Genomic DNA, 26,439 nt, shown 5'->3' on the forward strand with positions numbered 1-26,439 from the left:
ATGAGGGTGCTACTAGTCTTCTGTGCCTTTCTAGTGGCTGTTAACAGCCAGGAGACATTTATTGGGTGAGTAAATGTCCTTTTCCCGTTTGTGCAGACTGTGAGAATCCAATCAAAAGATGCAGCAGTCCGGTCGAAATGGCAACATGGGAATGTCACACGGTGGAGCCACAAAGAAGGTTGGGGTGGTGCCCTCTGTGATGCCATGCTCATTAAAACTGAGACTGTAAATTTTTCACAAAGGTAAGTAATCCCATCATTGGGACTGAATGTGGGAGCTGACCCCATGTGGCAGGCAGTGGGATGCTACGTGGCACGCTACTGGTGGCAGCTGATTAAGCTGGCATTGCCAGGACCTCTGTCCTGCTGAGGTCAATGATCCGCCTGTCAGAAGTGCTGGCCAATCAGAAGGCCTGTAATGCGGCAGCTCAGCAGCGCCCCTCAGTAGAGGTGGTCACCTCCGAGGTGCAAGGAGAAGATAGCCCCTTCATGCTGAGAGAGGTGAAGAAGTGGCCAATAATTGGCCAAATTAATTGGTTTAATTGGACTTCACCTCTGGGCAGCAGGCAGTATGGCACCACTGGTAATATCCCATAATACACTGGGGCAGCTTCCCCATCTCCAGAGGGCTGGTAAAATCCAAGCCTAGGATTCTCAGTTGGGGACGTATGAGGATTTTCTGTATCACCCACTCCGCAGATTAACTGGGGGGATAGGGAAGGCACTGATGCACCATCAATCGAGCAAAGACTAGTTTGTATGCAAGAACAAATAGACTTTTATTAGCAAAAGACTTGGAGCACACCCATGCCGATGAACTGGTCCAGACTGAGGCAGGGGGATGGGGAGCAGTCGCCTTTATACCTGGACCAGGGGGGGTGGAGTCTCGGGTAGGGCCGGCAGGGATGTGTCCAGGCATGTCACACATACAGGTAATAAGCTAACAGTGGTTTACCACAGGCACGTTGTTTGAGTTTGATTGATGTCGAAAGTGAGATAGGGGATCTTAGCGCATTGGAAGTCAGTTTTAGCATCCACCATTTTCTATTCCAGAGAATGGAGCGCGATGTAAAACAGGCTGACAATTCGCCAAAAGTTCCCTTTGTGCTAGAGACATCGACCAATTTTAACCCACCCCACCATCTCAATGTATAGCAATGGAAGCACATGCTGTCCTGACTGCTGTGAGCAGCGCTGAGGGGCAATAGTTAGAGCGGCGCTGGGAGGCAGCCTTCCCACATCACCTGTTTTGAATCCACAATGTCCATTGTTCCATTGAACAGTCAAACCAGGGAAAGGGAACCTGGAGCTAATTTACAAACTTACGCTGATTTCTCTTTCTGCACCTGTTGCTATAGTGGGTGGTCCCCCCGACCCTGAGAGCTGGATTTGGAACCAGGAACGCTGCACACTGTGGACACATAGCGATAGCTGTAGTGTGATCGTAGCTAGGACTTTTATGGAGCTACACCAATAACAGATTCTGAATTATAATTGCTCTTCTTAAGGTGCCTCAGTAACTCTCTCCAGTCCCCATGAGGTTTCAAGCTAAGGCAGGTTCATGTTTTAAGTTTAACTTTATTTATTGTAGGCTTACATTAATACTGCAATGAAGTTACTGTGAAAATCCCCTAGTCGCCATACTCAGCGCCTGTTCGGGTACACTGAGGGAGAATTTAGCATGGCCAATGCACCTAACCAGCACGTCTTTCAGACTGTGGGAAGAAACCGGAGCATCCTGAGGAAACCCACGCAGACACAGGGAGGATGTACAGACTCCACACAGACAGTCACCCAAGCCAGGAATTGAACCCAGGTCCTTGGTGTTGTGTGGCAGCAGTGCCAACCACTGTGCCACCATGCCACACAACATCAAAATGGAAACTAATGGAGAAAGGGTAATCATCGCACACCCATCCTGACTGTTGCCAACTCTGGTTAGACCTATTCCTGGAGGTTTCAACACATGATCTCCCACCTTCAACCCTCCCCACACCCACAAAGCTGCCAATGGCTACTTGACATGTCCCACGTGTTTTGTACGACCTTCCCAAGATCAGTCAGAAAGCTATCTGACTTCTCCAATATAGTAAACAAAAACGGTTCTAAATAAAATTGAAAAGCACAACTTTTGTATTTCCCTTTAGGTTTTTCTCCTGGGTTTTGCTTGCAATGCACTGGTCTTTAATTCCTGCAGACTCCAGGGTAATCATGGAGAGTTGGCAACCCTACAATCAACCTCTTTCTCTCTTTGACCCCTGAACTGAGCATCTGGGGCCTGATCACTGCACAGTGACCTGCCTGGTGAATAGGGCTTGAGTGGGTGAACAAGCAATGGGCGAACAAGCAATGGGCTAAACTGAAAATAGTATTAGCAAACAGAGAATGAAACAAGGGTGGTTGGAGCCTAAAGCGGAGAGAAAGAGCGATCAACAATTGACCAGCTTTGCCTCTTATTCCTACCCGGCTTGTTTCTCAATCATGGTCAGACGACTTGGGGACGCAGAGAGGCTGAACTGAAAGCAAAGGAACTCTGCAAATTCAAAAACAAAAACAGTCGGAGGGGCATTACACAGAGGGTGCAGTCCCCGAGTGATAGCATCCACCATTTTCTATTCCAGAGAATGGAGCGCGGTGTAAAACAGGCTGACAATTCGCCAAAGGTTCCCTTTGTGCTAGAGACATCAATTTCAACCTCCCCCCCACCCCCAATGTATAGCAATGGAGGCACATGCCATTCTGACTGCTGTGGGCAGTGCTGAGGGGTAATAGTTAGGGCGGTACTGGGAGGCAGCCCTCCCACATCATCAGCTTCCTGCTGGTTGATTGAAAGTGATGATGGCCTGTGATTGAACCCAATCGTTTGGCAATTGAGGGAGGAAACCCAGCTGGATGTATAGACTGGGAGTAACGGGCATTACACAAAAGAAAGTTTAAAACACTGGGTCGCAGAAACATTGCTTACAAGGGATGAAGTTTGCTGCCTGCCGCTTTCCCCATCCTCCAACCCCTGGCAGATGCAGTATTGACGTCAAAAACAATTTTTTTTTTGGCAATTCTGTTGTGCAATTACTTGAGTAAATTGAATTGAGTTTAATTCTCCAATGAATAGTTTCTGATCCCTAATGCAGCTTATATTGGAGATCTATGAATTTGGAAAGTGCCGGTGTGTGTGGGTTCGCAATACCAGCTTTTCAATCCGGGTGGACAGGATTAAGGTCTCAGCTTTCTGTGACACCATTAAAAACACACTGACAAAATGTGGTGGCTTAAGGCAGTCTTTAGTCAAAGTCACAATCCTCCATAACTCTGTGCTATGGTGTTCATTCATTAACTTTAATGGATGGAAAGTTGGGGGCTGACAGTCTGATAATAAACACTCCCAGTGTGAGACAGATGTGGGTACACCACCCCCACCTGAAATTCAACCATCATACGAAACTCTTGTTTAAAACTGCCCCTCAGTCCTTCTCACTCAGAGACACTGAAGATTGATTGAAATTGAGATGTGTCATGTTGGGTGACCTTCTACGATTAAGACACATTGATGGAGTAAAAAGGATAAGAACTTTGCATTGAGCCCATACTTAACCTGATTCAAGAGAGGAGAATTCCTTTTCAACATCCTCTGCTATAAAAATACATAAGGGAAAACAAGCATTTTGAACTGATGGCAGAGATTGTTTAAACATCAAGTTAAATTGTATGGTTCTGTAACAAGAAGGGATTGAATAAGGAGGTCCCTTCACTGTGTGTGACGCAAGACAAATCTCAGGCTGCAGGTCATTGATGGAGAACTTCATCTTGTAATGTTTGATACACAGCTATCAGGATCTATCACATCTATCAGTTTGATATGTCTCACGCCCTGTGATTTTTAGATATTGCATGAAGAGTTTCAATTCCCTTTCTTTCATTTCCACATCCCATAGTGACCAAGTTCTACGTATCACTGTCAGCAATGAAGAGCAGCTTGCCCTGGTGAGGACTCTCCAAGAACAAGAGCATCTGAATGTAAGTTAGTATACTTGAATATAAATAAATGGAATTAAATGAAAGTAAATTCAAGAGTGCTTAGCACTGCTGCCTCACAGCACCAGGGATCTGGGTTTAATCTTGCCTTGGGTGACTGTGTGGAGTTTGCATGGTCTCCTTCGGGTGCTCCGGTTTCCTCCCACTGTCTATAGATGTACAGGTTAGGTGGATTGGCCATGATAAATTGCCCCTTAGTGCCCAAAGATGTGCAGGTTAGGTGGATTGCACTGGGTAAATGCACCGGATTAGAGATAGGGGAAGGTGGTATGATGATTCTGTGCTATTGATATATCTTACGTTTGAGGGGGACTGATTTAAGATTCAGTGTTTTTTTACAAGAAGTCAGCTTGTTTGGAGGGACGGCAGCAGATGTTGAAAAAGCAGGATAATAACTCATTTTAGCTAGGAATATGTTATTTTATAGAGTTAATGCACTTTTGTTTACTTTAGTTCTCCTGGGATTTCAGACTAGATTGACAGTGTCATGTGATATTAGGTTAATGGGAGGAGCTAGGCTTGCAGAAGAAAAAACATTTTTTTTATTTTAAAAGAGCAGTTGGAGTCACATTAACTTCAGCAATCATTGTTGTGGTCTGTACTGTGGTATTTGATGCTAGCTGTAGATTTCTCACTAAATTAAAGATGCTTTCCATATCAGGCAATCTTTTATTACAAGTAATTACTGAACAGAAATCATTAATTAACATGTCATAGCAAATCCCTCAAACACACAGACTAAAGAAATCAGGGCAAGATCATCACGCTCATTCCTTCTTCACAGCATCTTACACATAAGTTTAAACTTTATTTATTCGTTTCACAAGTAGGCTTACATTAACACTGCAATGAAGTTACTGTGAAAATCCCCTAGTCACCACGCCTGTTCGGGTACACTGAGGGAGAATTTAGCATGGCCAATGCACCTAACCAGCACATCTTTCAGACTGTGGGAGGAAACCGGAGCATCCGGGGGAAACCCAGGCAGACACAGAGAGAACGTGCAGACTCCACACAGACAGTGACCCAAGCTGGGAATCGAACCCGGGCCCCTGGCGCTATGAGGCAGCAGTGCTAACCATTGTGCCAGCGAGAATGCTTATCACCTGTTTTTACCAATGCAATTGTCTGAACAATATAGTAGTCAAATGATGCAATTGCTGATACATTGACAGCGATAGGCCATCTCTCCTTGAGTCACCTAGTTTAGTTTCACTCTTCTACTTGCTCCCTCATACATATTGACAGATTCTTTGTGATTATTTTAAATTTGTCACCTTCTTTTACTGTCCCTCCAACCATTGGAAACGATCTGTCATTGTTTGTCATATCTTAATTCCTAATAATCTTGGAGATGTTCTTCTGTTCACCCTGCCACCATCTCAGCTCCAATAAAAAATACCTCAACTTCTCTAGTTTCTCCTCATAGCTCTGACCCTTCGGCCTGATGACATCTGAGTGAATTTACACAGCATCTTTCCCATTACCTTTTATGGTCTTCCTGTAGGTAGCCCATACCTGCACTATATGGAACTGAAGGTGAAGTCACCATAGTCTCAGATGATCATAGGCTGCTCGCCCCTTTGAGGCGGAGAGCAGACTGGTGGTGATTTAACCCGAGGGTCATCACACCTCAGGTGGGGGGATAGGTCCAGAAGGCGGGGGGGCCTTCATCAATAATCTCAGCCGGTACGACAATTGAACCTATGCTGCTGGCATCGCTTTGCATCACTAACCAGCTGTCCAACCAATATTGAATTGCAACCTAAGCAGAGAAAAAAGCTTGCATTTATTTATCACCCTTCGCAACCTTGGGCTGTCGCCAATGAAGCACTGTGGAAAGTTAGAAATGAGGCACCTAATTTGAGCACAGAAAGCTCCCATGAAAGGCACAGCGATAAGAGACAGAAAATAATGTTTTAGTGATGTTGGTTGGGGGATAATTGCAGGCAAACAAACTTTTGTGTCCATCTGAGAGGACAGATGGGGTTTTGGTTCAACATCTCATGCGAAAGTTGCACATACGGCAGTGTGGCAGTCCCTCGGTACCGTACTGGGTATGTCAGCCTGGATTGTGCAATGTCTTGTGCAAGTTCAACATTACACTTTGCTTTTATATTCTCTGCTCCAGGTACAAAACCACAGAAACATTCAGTTGCTTTTTATTGGTGCTTTCTGTTTTTGCCACAAATCCCTATCCTAACCATTAATTGTATATTTCTTATCATTAGGTTGACTTCTGGTTAGAACCAAGTAAGCCCTCACTGCCCATTGATGTCCAGGTCCCCAGAGAACATGTTCAGTCAGTAAAAGCCTTCCTGGAATACAGTGGTGTTGGTTACTCCATCTTGATTGAAGATCTGCAGGTACTTTCCTTCCGCTGACCTCTTAGTGATTTATACTTTATATTGCATTGCCCCAAGCTGGGGCAGTGGCTCTGGAGTCTTCACCACTGCCAGTTAACATTACAGCCAAACCGCTAATGACTGGATGTTAACCTTTCAGGCACTGTTGGACGAAGAGAAGAAGGAAATGATACTTTCTCGACACAAGGGACGCAACAGCCAAACATTCAACTATGCTTCTTACCACACATTGGAAGAGGTAAGGTCAAGTTATGAATAAATATTCTGAAAGCAAATAGAACAGTCACAGGTAAAAATGGCAAACATTGGCTTTAGGGAAGTGATCATTCTGAGGGATTCACATCTCACTCCTGAACAGGATACAAAAGAAAAGACTCTAAGTGACAGATGATCCTTTTCTCAGCCCAGCGTTCTCAATATTTCCTATTTCTCGCTTTTAAACAACTATTTAAACTGTGCTGCTCTGATATTTCTTTCCTTTTTCCTCCTAAACTCCAAGTGTTACACTTCAGTTGGACTAAGACTTGATCAGACCCGATGTGGAGTACTGCATTCAGTTTTGGGCTCCACACATTCGAAAGGTCTTGGACAGGGTTAAGTACATATTCACCAGGATGATATTGAGGCTTATAGGGTTCAGTTAGGATGACAGGTTCCATAAACTTGGCTTACAGTCTCTTGTGTATGGAAGACTGAAGCATGTTCTGGTCAGGGCATTTAAAATGTTGTTGTGTCGATAAAGGAGAAACTATTTCCTCAGGTGGGGAAGACAAGAAGAAAGGGACACGATTTTAAAATTAAAGCTCACCAAGGATGGTGGAACTCTGGAATTTTCAGATTATTATTTGCTAGTACAGGCCGAATGGCCTTCTCCTGTTCCCATGTTCCCACGGTACCAGGCTTGATTGCCAATGGGGGTGAAATTGGCAGCAGTAGAGTGAAATTGATTCAGAGACAATCAGTAGTGTCTGGTGTTACTTTCCATTTCAATCAATGATGCACAATTTCATCTCCCTCCACCTCCCAGGACGATAACACAAGGGAATTGCATTGTCCAAGCACAAAGTAAACTGACTGGAATTTCCACTTTCTTCTCCAGATCTACACTTGGATGGATACGTCCGTAGCTTCAAGCTCAGGTCTGGTCAGCAAGTTGCAGATTGGTACCACTTCTGAGAATCGTCCGATCTACGTCCTCAGGGTGGGTATAAACTAGGAGCTGGAGTATCTCCACGTTGTTCAGCTAAGCAACTTCCAAACTGTAAGAGGCTGTTCCAAGGAGTAGCACCATCTGACATCATCTGGATGGGCACGATGGCACAGTGGTTAGCACTGCTGCCTCTCAGCACCAGGGACCCGGGTTCGATTCCTGGCTTGGGTCACTGTCTGTGTGGAGTTTGCACATTCTCCGTGTGTCTGCGTGGGTTTCCTCCGGGTGCTCCGGTTTCCTCCCACAGTCCAAAGATGTGCGAGTTAGGTGGATTGGCCAAGCTAAATTGCTCCTTAGTGTCAGGAGGACTGGCTATGATAAATGCATGGCGTTATGTGGATAGGGACTGGGTGGGATTGTGGTCGGTGCAGACTCGATGGGCCAAATGGCCTCCTTCTGCACTGTAGGATTCGATGATTCTATGAAATATAAATGTGATTAGCTCTGGTGAGAACATGCTGCCCTGATTAAAATAGAGATTGTAAGAAGTCTCACAACACCAGGTTAAAGTATGGACTCTATCTTGGTTTCCAGGACGTGGTGTTTGCTGTAGAGCTGGTGTATGAGGTGGTTGAGGAATGTGAGAGAAGTGCGACGGCAAAGTCTCTCAGCGTAGTCTCTCTCTCAGGTTGACCTGAGTGGGTTCTTGATCTGTAGTCCTTTCGGTATCTTGTCTGCTTTCTTGCATCTTTGTTGTGAGACTTCTTACTGTGTTTACCCCAGTCCAACGCCGGCATCTCCACATCATAAAATAGAGATTGGCAGGGAGATCCCCTGCGCAACTTGATCTGCATCCACTGATGGACTGAGGGGTAAAACCTGGACCTAGCTACACCTGTTTTCCATTGTAAAATGGGGTCAATAAGGAATTATTTTGGGAACCAACACAATTCGCCCAAAGTGCCTCAGGAACAGCCAACCTGACAGTGGGTTGGGCCATTCTTTAGCCATCTCTGGTGACCACATAATTTAGGAGCCTCATGTCTGATTTTGGTCTCTTTACCAAAACTGGAGTGTGATGAGTGCAGACATGGGGGCCTGTTCCGCTCAGATTTCTTCAGTGGAGACCATAGCTGGCAGCAGAATGTAAGTATTAATAGAGCAAACATCATTGCCATAAGAACAGCAGCGTTCATCCAACTCCAGAGTACTCACTAACCCTGCACTCCCCAGAACTCTGTCCCGGGGATTACCGAGGAGTTACTGTCAGTGAGGTAAAGTGTTGCCCCATCACAAACACCTGCCTGAATAAGGGCAATGAAGACCTACCCCCAGTCAAAGGCTCACCTTGAACTTTGTCTGTTTATGGGGGTCCATTTCAGGCCTGCAAATGGGGTAAAAGAAATACCCACTCCTGAAATTCTTATTTATCTGGGATGTGTGATGATGTGACAGTAAGAGAGGAGATATTGCAGTTCAGTTATAGCTGAGCGATCAGCAAGAAACTATTGACATTTTTATCTTAAAGTGGAAAGGTATTAGAATTAACACACACCCCGAGACATTGTAAAGGGAGATTATGTACACAATTACCATTGGGCCACTGTGTTTAAAATGGTATAACTTTCAAGAAAAACTCTTATTCCCGAGTGTCCCTTATGCGGTGTAGAAATTATGTGAATCAGTCAATTAGGTTCCGCAGGTAACATGCGCTTAAGCATCCATTATTTTTAAAATATAAATGACCTGAGCACCCCAAAAACTTTCCAGCCTGTGACTCACTCCCATTGCCTAATTTTCTGTGAGTCACACAGACTCACAGACAGGCGGCATGGTAGCACAGTGGTTAGCACTGCTGCTTCACAGCTCCAGGGTCCCGGGTTCGATTCCCGGCTCGGGTCACTGTCTGTGTGGAGTTTGCACATTCTCCTCATGTCTGCGTGGGTTTCCTCCGGGTGCTCCGGTTTCCTCCCACAGTCCAAAGATGTGCGGGTTAGGTTGATTGGCCAGGTTAAAAATTGCCCCTTAGAGTCCTGGGATGTGTAGGTTAGAGGGATTAGTGGGTAAATATGTGGGGGTCGAGCCTGGGTGGGATTGTGGTCGGTGCAGACTCGATGGGCCGAATGGCCTCCTTCTGCACTGTAGGGTTTCTATGATTTCTATGACTATTAGTCAGATCCCAGTGTGTTAGGAATGGGTTAATTGCAACCTTCCACCTTAGACCCTAATTTGTATGTTAATAGTTTAAAGTACTCACTGAGATATATAAAGGGGCTACAGGTGGCACTGCATGTTGGGTGTGTGTATGTAGAGTAGAATAAAGTGAGTTTGTGAAGAAGCTGGATTGGCATCATCTTTTATTACTGGACTGCAACTAAGAGGCTTAACATTGTGACTATTATAGAATTGTGCTGTACAGAAGGAGGCCATTTGTTCCATTGTGACTGTGCCGGCTCTTCGATAGAACTATCCACTCAGCCCCGCACTCTTTCATGATAACCTTACAAATGTCTCCTTTTCAAATATTTATCCAATTCCCTTTTGAAAGTTACTATTCAATCCGTTTCCACCACCCGTTCAGGTAGTGTATTCCAGATCACAATAACTCACTCTTCTCTCCAAGTACATTTATTATACTTCAGTTGGACAAAGACTTGATCAGACCCTGTAAGAGCATTGCATTCAGTTTCAGCCTCCACACATTTGTCAATGGCCATAAACTATTTCTATTCTGATCTATTGATTTAACTGTGTAATGCTATTGCATGGTGATCTGATGCTGTATTAATATTTAGTCATGCTGGTTCGTTTGCAGTAACACACTTTATCCTTAGCCAACTATTTCTGATCATTTTCCAAACCTGTCCTCCTACAGTTCAGCACTGGTGGGATTAACCGACCTGCCATCTGGATTAATTTTGGTATCCATGCACGTGAATGGATTAGTCCCGCTACTTCCCTCTGGTTTGCGAATAAGGTAAGGGTTAGCTGAATGTGTTTGTGGGAATAACGGTGAGGGTTCAGTACTTGTAAATCTAATGGCACTATTCCTTCACCAGTGACTGCAAAATCCAGTCCATCATTAGTGGGAAAATGGGATTTTGAGCTCACCTATGCTCTCATTACTCCTCTGACTCCAACAGTATCTCATCATTCCTGAGATGGGAGCACCACATATTGGTATCTCCTTAAAGTCACTTCCCGGTCAAGGTGACCATCGTACCAGCTGCAGTGCATTATCATGTATTCTTAAATCCCCCCTCCTCAACAACCACTATGTTCTTGTTGATAAGAGTGACACCTAATGTCAGAATCAAGCCCTGGAGGCCACATTTCTTTCACACCTCCTTTACTCGGCCACATAATTAGGAATTCCTAGGGGAGGCGGTGAAACCATGGTGAGACCATGAAACGGTTGCCGATTGACATAAACAGCCCTGATGAACCCTGAAGGTTCACTGGTGCCCTTTAGGGAAGGAAATGGCCTACATGCAACTCCAGATCCATAGCTTAAATGGCTTCGCCTAGCTCAGTTCACGGGGAGTTAGGGATGGGCAACAAATACTGGCCCATAATCGAATAATCAAATATTAAAGAAAACATTCCAGGCTAGTCCTGGATTCTCATGCAAATAAAGATTAATCTCCTGCACATTGCTGGCAGCAAACCCAGGAGCAATAAAAATAAGCTTTCATTTCCTTTGAAGATTTTTATTTATTAGTTATAAAAATATAGGAGAAATTTGATTTATTGAAACAAATGCAAGCTCCAGGAATACATTTAACCAGAGTTGGCAAGCTAAACCACCATTAGCCTAACCTCAGAAGAACATCCCAACTGAAAAGGTGTGAACCTTGGCTATACTGATTGGCATTTCTGTTTTGGGTGTCATGTTCATGTTGGGCACCGTGGGGAAGTAAATCAGGCCGGAATTCTCTGTTGCTGTACGCTCTGCCACCGCTACCAATGAGAATGGAGAATTTGGTGCTCAGCCAAATCTCCGTTCACAGCAGTGGGATTGAAGAATCCCAGCCATGGGTGAAATCGGTGAATCCCAGCCACAGTCATGGTGCCTGCTTTCGATTATAAGCCAGTGGCACTCTGCTGGGAAATGTTGATGTATATTATCGGGTAAGGGCATGATTAGACTTGGGTTTAATATCCTCATAGCTGGATAGCTTGCTGATACTCACACATGAAGAATGGCAATTTGGAAAGGTACAGGAAGAATGGTTTCAGGAGGAGAGGGTAGAAAAGGAAGGGTAAGTCAAATGAGGAAGGAATGGAACATAAGGAAATCATCTAACACTCAATACAATGGATTCTTTTGCCTCTTACCTAGCTTATCAATGAATATGGCAAGGATTCCTCTGTGACTTCACTGCTGAACACGATGGATGTCTACCTAGAGATTGTTACAAACCCCGATGGTTTCAGTTTTACCCACACAAATGTAAGTACAACAAATACAATAGCAAAAACTGAGGATGTCAAAAACCGGAAATAAAAACAGAAAATGCTGGAAAAGCTCATCAAGTCAGACAGCACCTGTGGAGAGAAAAACAGAGTTGATATTTCAGATCAGGTCAATCTTATTTTCTCAACAAAAAGACCTTGGGATTGCCACCCAACATGCTCTGATGGCAACAATCTCAGGGTTAGATAGTGGAACACTTCTTTAACTCTTGTTATGTTCTATCTTCCTGCCTTGCCTCTGCCTCAGACTGCATAAGAGAATTTGCAATCTGGGTGTTCAATTTGATGCATTCCTTATTTTCAACCCCATTTTCCCTCCCAACATCAAGAGCATCTTCAACCATCTCTGTAGCATCTTTCATCTTTGACTGTCCCTCAGTCCTTGTTACCTCTAGACAGGACTGCTGCAAAACCCTCCAGGCTAGCCTCCCACCCTCCATCTTACATAAGCCACTGCTCATCCAAAACTCTACAGGCCTGCATTCGCTCTGTCACCCAACACCTAATGTTTAAAATTCTCATCCTTATGTTGAAATTCCTTCATGGCCTTTCCCTTCCTATCTCTATAACCTGTCAATCACCTTGGAACTATTTTCTACAATAAAGGCATTAAATAAATGTAATTTCTTGCTGTGTCAGTACAAAGATTTCCAAGGCAGGTATGGCACAGACAACTGTGGAGAAAGGTTTCCTTTGTTTTGTCTAATCTCAGAATGGCACCAACGTGCGTAGTTCCGCTTCCCATGCCAGCTATTCTAGGACCCCTTTGAGAGAATACTGATCTGATGCCATTTTAGCAAAATTAGGGCAGTTTTGGGCCTGGGGTTTCCCCCTCATTATGAACTGTACTGAAGTTGTCCTGGACTCTTCTTGTGGAGAACCCCGACAGGCAGTCAATAGGCAAAGCCCAGCTCGTGTGTTCTTGTTAGCTGTTGGTTAGATCAGCAGCTTATTTGCCACTTTGTACTCTCTCTTCTTGGGATCCAGTTACTTGTTGTGCCTGAAGGATTCTCCATCAAATTTCAGTCAAAGTGCAGATCTCCCTGGAGCCTCCCTGTACAATTCTCCACATATACACACATTTCGGGTACCGGGGAGGGGGGGATCAATCCAGGCTCCCAGAAATCAGGAGAATCCCCTGATGGTACCGAAAGAAAAAGGAAGAACTTACATTTCTATCGTGCCTTCCATTAGTGTCGGTAAGTAGTCTCACAACACCAGGTTAAAATCCAACAGGTTTATTTGGTAGTTCCCTCACCTGATGAAGGGGCAACGCTCCGAAAGCTCGTGCTACCAAATAAACCTGTTGGACTTTAACCCGGTGTTGTGAGACTTCTTACTGTGTTGGACCCCAGTCCAACGCCGGCAACTCCATATCATGGCTACCACCGACTCCATTAGTGTCCCAAGCATTTTACTTCTAGGCGTTTAGTCAGTGTTATAATACAAGAAACATGACAGCAAATCTGCACCCAGGAATCTCCCACTATCAGCACTGTGGTAATGACCTGGTTTAACAATGTTGGTTGAGGAATCAGCAATGACATCATCCTTAAAATAGCACCATAGGATATTCTATGTTTATCTTGAAAGAGCAGACTGGACCTCAATTTAAACACCTTACCCAAAAGATAGCAACTCCCTCAGGACTGCACTACACTGTCAGCTAATAGATTGTTGGAAGATGTTCAATTATAGATGCACAGCAAAAAAAGTTCTTGAATTGCATTAGGAGGAAATGAGTAAAAACCTCAAGTGGTTGCTCTGTTGTGATATAAAGTATTGTTCACACATCAGTTGGAACTCTATGTACATGCAAAGGATGTTATGGCCAGGGACTAGGGGCAGGATGGTCACAGAGCTAGGCAATGGAGATGGGAGCTACAACAAGGATGATTTTATTAAGAGCTTCCATTAAGTGGAAGTTTGAAAAAGATGGGCTTGTTATTCTTGTAAGGGAGGAAGCAATGATTTAAAGAACATTTTCAAGACTATAAGAAACTATATAAACTGAAAGAAAACCAACTATTCACTGAAGTAACATTCTGGTCATTGTCACATTGCTGTGTGTGGGAGTTTGCCATGTGTGAATTGAGCCATCATATTTACTGCATTGCAGTGATCACATTCCAAAAAGGCTCCTCTGGGCATCCTGAGGTTTGCAAAGTCTCATATAGATTCAAACCTTTTATTTTGCTTTATCTGAGCGCTGACACAGGATTTATAGAGCACAAAAAAGCCAGAGAAACAACCTAAAAAGGCGGAAAGAAAGAGTCAGAGGGGGAAGTGGCAGGGCTTTTGCAACCCAAAGGTAACAGAAAGGTGAAATAACTGAGCAGGGAAGTGACTGAAACAAAAGATAATTTTTTATTTTGTGGATTGACCAACCAAGGTGAAGTTCCAAAGTCTATATCGTGGGACACTAACAAGGGTGAATGGAGTAGGGGAAATAAATTAAATCTAACAGTCCATTTTGGCACTTGAAGCCTGCAGATTGAAGCAGGGATAAAGACTGAAAGTGGCGAGTAGTTTTTAAAGTTGATTAACTGTATTTCCAGACAGTCAAAAGAAGAACAAACAAAATGAGAGGGAGAATTAATTGTTTCTGGGGCAGATTTGATGAGGACTTTGAGGTCCATTTGATGAGGACTTTCCTCAGCCCCTAGAGTGATTCTGGTTCTTTCTTTTTCAGAACCGCATGTGGCGTAAGACCAGGTCTAGACATGCTGGGACATCATGTACAGGTGTTGACCCAAACAGGAATTTTGATGCCAATTTTGGAGGTAGGAATACGCCGCACGCTGAAGTCAATGTGTATTATCAAATTGCAAGTCCAGTTAAATCCAGGTGTGAAGTTTAATACTTCATCACATCCTTACTACTTTTGCAGGTTTTTAGTGTATTTTAGTTTTAAGAGGTAGTTGGGAGAGTAACGTGGGGTAGAATTTTACACTCCTCCTGAGGTGGGGGGAGTGTAAAATTGAAAACTGAATGGATGGGATTTCCCCCGGGAACTCACCTGCCCAAACCCAGACACAATCACGCCCTTTCACTTATTAAGGTCCTTAAGTATAGACTTAATGGCCAATTAACGTCTTTTCCCACCCAGCCTCAGTTTCTAGGCTGGTATGTGTGGGTAGGATGGGAAAGTGACAAAGAAACTTTTCCCCATCTAGGGCAGGGTGGCCTCTCTCTGAAGGCCCCTCACAGTTGCGGCAGCCTCTCCTCTGGGACGTTGGAGCTCCGGGATCTCCTCCTCCATGGCCTACCCCACCCCGACACCACGATCGGGGCGGGGTAGGCCATGGAGGCCTACCTCATGATTCCTGTGGGTGTCTGCAAGCCTCCCACCCCTGGGACTAACCTTTCCAATAGTCCTGGGGCCTATTTCCAGACACAGTGTTGCAATACCGCCTCTGGCCACTGCAGCGCTGTGCCTGGCCGAGCTGGCAAGCTATCAGCCAATCTGATTGGCCGACAGCTCTCACGGGTAGGGCTTCCTTAAGGGCGATGGAAGTCCTGCCCACTGCCAGTCAACACTGAGGTAAGTGTTAAATGGCAGTGGGTGTTTGAAAGTCAGGGCCAACTCTCTGGGTGGTTAGTGCCAACCACTCACCATCCTTACAGTTCCACCAGGGATACAAAATGAGTCATGCTCAACCTGCTATATCTCATTATAAATTAACTCATGCTGCAGAAATCCAGGACCAGGACTGTGAGCATCCAGTCACAATGCAATCCCCAAATTGCAGGAAGACAAATGGTGGTATATATAAGGCCATCCTCGCTAAGGGTTATTGTCCTTAGCCAAATTCAGCAAGGTGATTTACTGGCTGGAATCATTATTCCATTAACTAACAGGAGAGGCTGGTGAGCATAAATGTAAATGAATCAATACCTGGGAGTGAATTACATGCTGGAATCTAATCAAGGAGTTCATTAAGGAATACCCAGGATTTACAGACTTGGAAATATTTGAGAACTTTAGTAGAACGATGAAGTATGAGGAGGAACTGAAAGCAGAGCTGACTCATGGCTTATTATCAATACATGAAGCCAGCACAACACCAGGCCATGAGGTAGAGAGCAGATGTCTGGCACCAGGTGACACAGTGGTTAGCACTGCTGCCTCACAGCTCCAGGGACATAGGTTCGATTCCCGGCTTGGGTGACTGTCTGTGTGGAGTCTGCACGTTCTCCCCATGTCTCGTGGGTTTCCTCCGGTGCTCCGGTTTCTTCCCATAGTCCAAAGATGTGCGGGTTAGGTGCGTTAGCTATGTAAATTGCCCCTTAGTGTCCCGGGATACATAGGTTAGAGGGATTGGCAGGGTGGATGTGTCAGGTTAGGGGGATAGGGTCTGGGTGGGATTGTTCTTGGTGCAGATTCGATGGGCCGAATGCCCTCCTTCTGCACTGTAGGGTTTCTATGGTTTCCACCAAGTCACTACCCATCTTCACTTAAATGATCCAAGACAGTCCCTCACCCCAAATCAAAGCAAGAGTCAGGGAAAAAGGAGCAAAAATTGTGTTGGCATACTCTCTGTCAATGACCCAACAAAACAGTCCTAGGTATTGTTAAGATATGGATCAGAAATCCCAAAGTATGTTATGAAGCCCAACTAGACCCCAACAGTTTATCTATTTTTGTATTAGAGTGAGGATAAGGGGGGAATTTTCCAGTCCCGCCTGCCACGGGAATTGTAATGGATGAGGGGCGGACCATGCAAAGGTCTATTGACCTTGGGCGGGATTTTCTGGTTTGGGGTGAGCGCGGCTGGAAAATCCCACCAAGATGATTCTAGTCTCACACTAGGAAACTGTTATCAAAATTTTATTTAACAATACAGTTTAACCATAATGAATGGATTAGCTTAATTTTTACCAGCTGAAATACTTAAACATGACAAGATTCTTAACTACTAATCTATCTCTATTAGTTCCAATTCAAACTATATTCCTCTTCTGGACTTAAACCCCTCTTCAAAATTAGTTAGCACCACACAGGCTTATGTGCTTGTGCTTGGGTTGCCAGTCCTTGAGTGTCCAGAACATCTCTGGAGAGAGAGAGAGACAGTTTTCCTCAGATTAAAACAAACACATCCTTAGCTAAAATTAACCAGCCTGCATTCTCAGCATGTGAGCTGCCTGGTGCCCAGACAAATCGGCACCATGTAAAGCAGAGCTGAATTTTAAACACACCCCACACAAGAAACATGACATGAATCTATTTCTTAAAGGCAGATATCATCAGAATATAGAGAGTTCGTGCTGTGCAGGGGCTTTGGCAGCCGAAGCCAAGACTGGGTGGGAGAGGTAAGCCAAGGGCTTAGGTAAGCCAATGGACTCCTTGCATGGCCTGGTGGAGCAGTCCTACCCACAGGTTCTTCAGAAAAGTAATTAAGAAGAAACTCCCATTACCCGTTGTGTGAAAAAGTGCTTCCTGATTTCACTCCTGAAAGGCCAATCTCTAATTTAAAGGTTATGCTGCTCGTTCTGGACTCCCACATCAGAGGAAATAATATTTAAAATATATTCTTTCATGGGATGTGGGCATTGCTGGCAGGCCAGCATATGCTGCCCATCATTAAGTGCCCTTGAACTGAATGGCTTTCAGGTGTTGTGATATATGCTTGCATGCCATTGTAATGTAAAGGTGCTAGGCAGAGCAAGGGTTAATATAGGACTGGAGAATAGCACCACCCATAGAATGATCATAGAAATCATAGAATAGAAATCATAGAAACCCTACAGTGCAGAAGGAGGCCATTCGGCCCATCGAGTCTGCACCGACCACAATCCCACCCAGGCCCCACCCCCACATATTTACCCGCTAATCCCTCTAACCTACGCATCTCAGGACTCTAAGGGGCAATTTTTAACCTGGCCAATCAACCTAACCCGCACATCTTTGGACTGTGGGAGGAAACCGGAGCACCCGGAGGAAACCCACGCAGACACGAGGAGAATGTGCAAACTCCACACAGACAGTGACCCAAGCCGGGAAGCGAACCCAGGTCCCTGGAGCTGTGAAGCAGCAGTGCTAACCACTGTGCTACCATGCCGCCCCTGATGTATAGAATCGCATGGTAAGAGACTCTGAGAGAACAGTCGAGAAACAGAACTTTGTAAGAAAGCAGCCTACCCGCAGTGAAACACCTCCATGCCTGACCATACCCTGGATCTGTGAATAGTTGCAGACTAGCACTTAATGGTTTATGTTTAAATATACAAGTCTCAAGACCTTGTCAGTGAAAAACATTTAAGAGAACCCATAATACAATATAGAGCAGCAGCAAAGAGTGCCCCATGAATACAACAGCAGGAGGGCGGATAAGAGTCAAGGAGTCACATATAAGTCAGGCTGAAGAAGATTAGGGCACACGGAGTTGCGGGGGAGTGTGTTAAAGTGGATTGGGGACTGGCTATCCGACAGGAAGCAAAGAGTCGGAATAAATGGGTGTTTTTCCGGTTGGAGGAAGGTAACTAGTGGCGTGCCGCAGGGATCAGTACTCGGGCCGCAACTGTTTACCATTTATATAGATGATCTGGAGGAGGGGACGGAGTGTAGGGTAACGAAGTTTGCAGACGACACAAAGATAAGTGGAAAAGTGAATCGTGTGGTGGACGGAGAAGATCTGCAGAGAGATTTGGACAGGCTGAGTGAGTGGGCGAGGATATGGCAAATGGAGTATAACGTTGATAAATGCGAGGTTATACACTTTGGAGGAAATAATAACAAATGGGATTACTATCTCAATGGAAACAAATTAAAACATGCTACCGTGCAAAGGGACCTGGGGGTCCTTGTGCATGAGACGCAAAAGCCCAGTCTGCAGGTACAACAGGTGATCAAGAAGGCAAATGGGATGTTGGCCCATATTGCGAGGGGGATAGAATATAAAAGCAGGGATGTCTTGATGCACCTGTACAGGGCATTGGTGAGGCCGCAGCTGGAATACTGTGTGCAGTATTGGTCCCCTTATATGAGGAAGGATATATTGGCATTGGAGGGAGTGCAGAGAAGGTTCACCAGGTTGATACCGGAGATGAGGGGTTTGGATTATGAGGAGAGGCTGAGGAGATTGGGTTTGTACTCGTTGGAGTTTAGAAGGATGAGGGGGGATCTTATGGAGACTTATAAGATAATGCGGGGGCTGGATAGGGTGGAGGCGGAGAGATTCTTTCCACTTAGTAAGGAAGTTAAAACTAGAGGACACAGCCTCAAAATAAAGGGGGGTCGGTTTAAGACAGAGTTGAGGAGGAACTTCTTCTCCCAGAGGGTGGTGAATCTCTGGAATTCTCTGCCCACTGAGGTGGTGGAGGCTACCTCGCTGAATATGTTTAAAGCGCGGATGGATGGATTCCTGATCGGTAAGGGAATTAAGGGTTATGGGGATCAGGCGGGTAAGTGGTACTGATCCACGTCAGATCAGCCATGATCTTATTGAATGGCGGGGCAGGCTCGAGGGGCTAGATGGCCTACCCCTGCTCCTATTTCTTATGTTCTTATGTTCTTATGGATAAGGATGGCAGATTTCTGTAACCCAGTGTGTTGTGCCTCTATGCCAGAGGGTTGTGGATGTTCCATCGTTGAATAAGTTTAAGGCTGGGATAGACAGATATTTGGCCTCTCGGGGAATTAAGGGATTATGGGGAAAATGGAGTTGATGTCCAAGATTAGCTATGGTTCAAAGGACCATGTGGTATACTCTGCTCCTATTTCCTTCCTTAAAGGATATTAGTATGAGCCAGATAGATTTTTGTGATAATCAATGATAGTTTCATGGTCACCATTACTGAGACTTGCTTTCAATTCCAGATTTTATTAATTGAGTTTAAATTCCACCATCTCCTGTGGTGGGGTTTGAACCTGTGTCCCCAGAGCATTAGCCTGGGCCTCTGGATTATGAATTCAGTGATATTACCATTTACCAGTACCTCTCTATCCACCTTATTAAATTCCTTCATCGTGTTAAAGATTTCTATTTGCTCCTTAATCTGTTAAACTCAAGGGAACACAAGACAGGTTTGTCCAAATCTGCCCTGATAATTTAACTCTTTAAGCCCCTGTTCATTGTTGCAAATCTAGCATAGCATCCTCTTCCTCCTCGCCAAGGCCAATATATCCTTCCTGAGGCTAAAAACTGAACACAACACTTTAGAAGGAGGAATTTCTGGATTTGATTCCAGGTGTACTGGACTACCTAAGTGCAGGCAGTATGAAAAGCCAGCCAGGTCAGAACACAATTCCACAACGCCACCAACTCCCCTTAAAGGGCACAGGTGTGAAAATGAAGATTGGCTTCACTTTTAATCACATACATTCTAATTCCAACCATTTTTAAAGAAAATAAAATGGCAAAAGGCCAAAGTCAATAACGATGGAAGACTTTTTGAGGAAGTTGTTCCTCATTCTCTCTGTCGAGGTGCTGGATTGCATGGTGCAGTGAATATTGGGAAATCAGGCAAGTGGGAAGCATGTCTGTAAAAGATCCCACTTGGATTTCATTCACTCATATGGAGGAAATGTGATGGTTCCTTTGCAGAGGTATGTATTCTGACATTAAGCCATCAATCATCACATCCTATTTGTTGTTTTTGATTAACAGGACCCGGTGCCAGTCGCAATCCTTGTTCATCAACTTACTATGGACCTTACGTCAATTCTGAGAAGGAAGTCAAAGCCATAGTTGACTTTGTCAAAAATCATGGAAATTTTAAAGTCTTCATTGATGTTCACAGCTATTCCCAACTCTTAATGTTTCCTTACGGTTACACTGCAACTAAACCAAAGGATTATGACGAGCTGGTAAGTCTTGGTTTGGTCTGCAGCAGCATCAGGTGTAGCAGGACTCAGGAGCAACTGTTCCCAACAGCAGAAAACAGTTTGGATCAGCATTCTTATATCCCAGTTTTACTCGTGTGCCATTTTAAAGTATACAAGACCAGTTCAGACCAGTATTCTTATAACCTAGTTTTATTGGCGTTCCATTTTAAGGTATGCAAGACCAGTTCGGACCAGCATTCTTATATCCCACTTTTACTGATGTGCCAGTAAGGTTTACAAGACCAGATTGACCAATTTTCCAATTTTACCTGCTTTTCTCTTTTTGGTTGGTCAACTACCCATTGATCTCAAGTCCTCCATCAACTTGCTGCTCCATCTGCCTCTGGGCCGGGCTGTGGGATGTTGATATTTGGTCCCTTTCTCACTTTCTAACTAAAGACAAGATGGATGGTAGAGTTATCCTCATTCCCGTAAAACAAGTGAGAAGTTCTATTAGAGCAATTCACAGAACTAGACAGACAAGATTAATTGTAAAAGAACGATAACATGAATTTAGAGTGGTTAACATACTCAAAGATTTATTTTGAATATATTACTAAAGCGAAGAGGGACACACATGGGGACTGCATTCAGAAAGCTTTTGACAAAGTTGCACAATATAAATTAATGAGGAATGTACAGGAGCGGAGATTAGGAAATAAATATTGTGCTGCATAATCGGCTTAAAATAAGGAAACATGGGTGGTCATCTTTCTTACGATGATGCTTTAGAAAATAATTGTTAGCAAATTCTTCAAGTTTGCAAGTGGTACAAATATAAGGGTAAATAATGAGAATTAAAGTAATCAGATTTAAAAAAACAAGCATTGGACCAACAGGTGGCAGATTTCAATGTGGGTAAGTGAGGAGAAACTAACAAAAGAAGTAATGTGTAATTGAATGTTGGTCAGGGAAAGAGATTCAGTGGTCGTTGTTACATTTATAATTGGAATTTTCTTAAAAATTGTGATCAAAATATAACTTCCAGCTAATTTTACAATACAAACCTATGGACAAGGAGCAGGAGTGGGCCATTCGGCCTCTTGAGTCTGCTCTGGGATTTAATGAGATCATGGCCAATCTGATAGTAACCTCAGATTGCACCCCCCCCCACCCCACCCCACCGATCTACATCTTGTCTAAAGCTTCATCACCGCCTAGCTTACCAAGAATCTACCCACCTCCTCCCGAAAATTTTCAAAGACTTTGCTTCCACTGCCTTTACAGGAAAAGAATTCCAAAGACTCTCAACAATCTTGAGAATTTATTTTGTCACATCTCCATTTTAAATGGACAATCCTTTAATGTACAGAGACCAGGAGTGGTCGCACTAACCAGAGGGATATTATTGCCATTGAAGGGATACAGAGACAATCAACAAAAGTTTCAAGTTTGAGGAGAGGTTGAGAATGTTTGGTTTATTTTCTTCAGAAAAGAGATTTCAAAGTTATATTAAATTTTCATCTGTGTAAGCTATGGTGATGGAATCAGGGGACACAAATTAAGAGTTGGTTAGATGAAGCCTTTCCCACCCAAGTGGAATAGACGCAGTGAGAAGGTGGCTAACTGCAATTGGCCTCGAAAAGGAATATGCTTACTGACTTTCCCTGTTCTTAAAAATGATCATGTCCTTATGTTTTTATCTGGTTTTACTGCCCTTTTCTTGCAGATGGAAATCAGCAAGAAATCCATTACTTCTCTGGCATCAATACATGGAACCAAGTACAGATATGGACCTATCCTCACCACCATCTGTAAGTCTTTACTCACAGTGTAGAACAACGCAATTACATTCAAAGAGATTTTGAACCCATTATAAACCTTGCACTGCATTTCTTATTAATGTTTGATTCTGATCGTGTACATGGCTATGAATCTCAAGGCTTGGCTAAGTACCTGGTGAAAAGTTAGATATACTTAGGAGATATAGAGAATAATATTTCTTTGATGCTGGGGGTCAGTCACCGTGGTCCTTTCTGCTCCTTCACACTGCTCCAAAATAACTTTCGAAATAAGATATTGTCTTACGGTCCCAAATAGCTTATCATATAGTTCAGTGGGACATGATTGCTGTTATAAATAGCATTTATGGCACACAGTAAGAGTAATTCTCATCAAACCAGTCTTGGTGTTTCCTGGTCCTGTAGCAGATGGTTTCTGCACAGCTTGAGATGGTGGCTGTCTTCAGCTCTTTCCAGTTTTCCTCCACTCTATTAGAATGAACGCTTTGGAGATTTTGATGAAGACATTGTTAGAAGTTTGCTAGCATGCTTGGCTCTTGGAACTGCTCAACGTTGATCTTTGTTCTGAGCTGTTTTTTCATTTTCCGCTGCTTCTGGTGGAATTTGATGGCTATGGAGGAATGGATGAGCCGATGGTCTGCATTGGTCATCACATTGGTGATGAGGGAATCCTTTTAGTCTCGGGATCGGATGATGATGTAGTCGATCATGTATCAGTGCTTTGATCGTGATGTTTCCAGGAAGCCTTTTTAGTAGAACACTGTTAGTGATGCTGGTGTTCCATTTGGGAACAGGAGAATCCCATTGAAGTTGCAATTCCCAACTCTTTCCTTTCCAATGCTTCCTTTCTAGAGTTGGGAGTCCTTTCCAACCCTGGCATTGATGTCCCCAAGGAGGATGATCTTAACTTCCTTCGGAATATTGGAGAGTGTGGTATCCATGGTGGAATGTGGACACCTTCTTTGGAGTCGTCATTAGCATCAAGGGTTGGGGCATAGGCACTCATGAATGTTGCCTGCTGGTTCTTGGCAAGTTGTGGAGGGAAGGTCATGAGGTGCTCGTTGATGCCAGCAAAGAACTCCAGGAGTCAGTTGTTGAGTTCATTCTTGGTGGTGAGTTGAATTCCATGTGTCCTGGGCTGATCCTCAGGTTGTCCTTGCCAGAAGAAGGTGTAACCACTGCCTTCTTCCTCAGCTGTCCTTTACCTGTTCTTTGAGTCTCTCACAAGGCAGCAACGTCAGTGCCTGAGTTCACGGGCAACAAGGGCGGTTCTCCATTCTGGTCGATTGTTTTGCTCATTATCCACGAGGGTTCGTACATTCCATTCTGAAATGGAGTTTCACTTTGCTTTTCTGACCACGGGTAGATGAGCCCTCTGGATGCAGTTTTCCAACCAAGTTGCAGACAGAAGAGACTATTTTTAGGGCACCTTTTCGTCCTTTCCCCATGCGGGATGAACAGAATGGATCCAAAAGAAAGCTGCTCAGTCATGAAGAAAGTTGCCAAAACTCTCTCCTGTCCCTATTCCTATAAGGGCGGCATTTTGGCACAGAGGTTAGCCCTGCTGCCTCACAACGCCAGGGACGCAGGTTCGATTCCTAGCTTGGGTCACTGTCTGCGTGGAGTTTGCATGTTCTCCCCATGTCTGCGTGGGTTTCCTCCAGGTGCTCCGGTTTCCTCCCACAGTCTCGAGATGTAATGTCACCATTGTGTCAACCATCAAGTCAGTATCCTCATGTTTTACCAACGCAGATGTTAAAATATCACAATCCATTTGACCATTTCTGCTTTTTAGACTTACAAAATACAACTCTTGAGGGCGGTATATAATTTGTGATTCTTTTTATAATTCCAGGCAGGTACAAGTGTCATCTGAAACTTGAATTAAAGACAGTCATTGAGTGATAGTTGTTTGTATTGCTTTTCTTTGAGGCCAACAAAATCCTCTATATTTTTCCTCTCAATTATCACATACAAGTCCTGCAGGACCATCAGCTTTGCATAGCCCAAAGGGTAGGTAGACAATATTCTCCCAGATAAGGCTGCATTATAACTGGAATGGATTATCGTCAGGCTAAACAAAGAGGCAATAGTACTTCCCACTGAGAAATTGGAATAAATCTGGCAAAGGAATCAATAAAAGCGATTGGCACTGATCGATCCTACACTGAGGGTGGGAGAAAACTTCTAAATGCCCAGGTCTGAATGAATAGTTTTTGATACTAATGAACTAACAACTTTAGTTCATTAGTGGGGCGGCACAGTGGTTAGCACTGCTGCCTCACAGCGCCAGGCACCCGGGTTCGATTCCTGGCTTGGGTCACTGTCTGTGTGGAGTCTGCACATTCTCCCCATATCTGCATGGGCTTCCTCCGGGTGCTCCGGTTTCCTCCCACAGTCCAAAAGATGTGCTGGTTAGGTGCATTGGTCATGCTAAATTCTCTCTCGGTGTACCTGAACAAGCGCCGGAGTGTGATGACTCGGGGACTTTCACAGTAACTTCATTGCAGTGTTAATGTAAGCCTACTTGTGACACTAATAAATAAACTTTAAACATTAGGCAGGTGGACAGAAATAGACCATCAGTAAACTTAACACTTTCATCAATTTGACTGGAAGAATCCTTTTTTATTCTTTCAATAAAATTGAAAGAAGCAGATACAGCATCTTCATTACTAAAATAAGTCAACCGTCTCACAATTAAAGTTCCAGATACTCAATCATTTATGTTGCTGACCTCGAGACCTTTTCTAAGGCAATAATGTTCTCCTGGCAACTAGTTAGGTTAAGGTCCTGGTGTTGTAGTCTCACAACACCAGGACTTTAATCTGGTGTTGTGAGATTACTTACTGTGCCTACCCGAGTCCAACACCGGCATCTCCACATCATGGCAAGCAGTTGGGCCAAATTATAGACATTAGTCCATAGAGGGAAAGGATTGTAAGACAGTCCCTCTCCTTTCCAAAGTCTTTCTTATGGCTTTGTTATCAGCCAAGGGCAGGTGTTTAGTCACCTGCATCCAGTGCTTTTTTTTATTTAACAAAGGGAAGAACACAATACCAGCTAGGGCTGCACTCTCCCTCCGATTCCACAGTCCCCACCCTGCTCCATCCAAACCTGCTCTTTCCCCCTCCTCCCAGATCTCCCCCACCCACCACCACTTAGCTTTGGGGAAGCATTGGGCCAGTTTATTTATTTAAAGTTTATTTATTAGTGTCACAAGTAGGCTTACATTAACACTGCAATGAAGTGACTGTGAAAATCCCCTAGTCGCCACACTCCAGCGCCTGTTTGGGTATTCTGAGGGAGAATTTAGCACGGCCAATGCACTGAACCAGCATGTCTTTCGGACTGTGGGAGGAAACCGGAGCACCCAGAGGAAACCCATGCAGACACAGGGAGAACGTGCAGACTCTGCACAATTACCCAAGCCAGGAACCGAACCCGGGTCCCTGGCACTGCGAGGGACTATGCTAACCACTATGCCAATACTGTCCGTACATATATGATTGCCAATTCAGTATTGAGTATTCAAGGTTCAAATCCAAATCCCAACAGCCAAAGGCATGGCAAATCACAATGTAAAAAGCGAGTTGTGTTGGAACAGTGGACAATTGTACAATATTTAATTGTCTATATTTATTTCTTTCCACCATTAGATCAAAGCAGCGGTTCATCTATTGACTGGGCTTATGACCAAGGCATCAAGTATGCTTTCTGCTTTGAACTGCGTGATACTGGTCGCTATGGCTTCATTCTACCAGCCAATCAGATTATTCCAACAGCTGAGGAAACCTACGTGGGTTTGATGGAAATTTTAAACCATGCCAGACAGAACCCCTATTAA

The 26,439-nt window shown here is 44.2% G+C and overlaps 1 protein-coding gene across 1 annotated transcript; it reads left to right on the top strand.

Moving 5' to 3' along the window:
- LOC144507587 (carboxypeptidase A1-like) lies at positions 1–26,439 on the top strand. Its single transcript, XM_078234743.1, has 11 exons — positions 1–65; positions 3,932–4,013; positions 6,263–6,397; positions 6,537–6,635; positions 7,497–7,598; positions 10,423–10,524; positions 11,890–12,000; positions 14,716–14,806; positions 20,633–20,832; positions 22,520–22,604; positions 26,252–26,439. Exons 1-11 carry the CDS (start codon positions 1–3, stop codon positions 26,437–26,439), a joined length of 1,260 nt encoding a protein of 419 aa, XP_078090869.1.

The sequence above is a fragment of the Mustelus asterias genome, chromosome 19, assembly GCF_964213995.1.
Source record: "Mustelus asterias chromosome 19, sMusAst1.hap1.1, whole genome shotgun sequence".
In the NCBI taxonomy this organism is placed as follows: domain Eukaryota; kingdom Metazoa; phylum Chordata; class Chondrichthyes; order Carcharhiniformes; family Triakidae; genus Mustelus; species Mustelus asterias.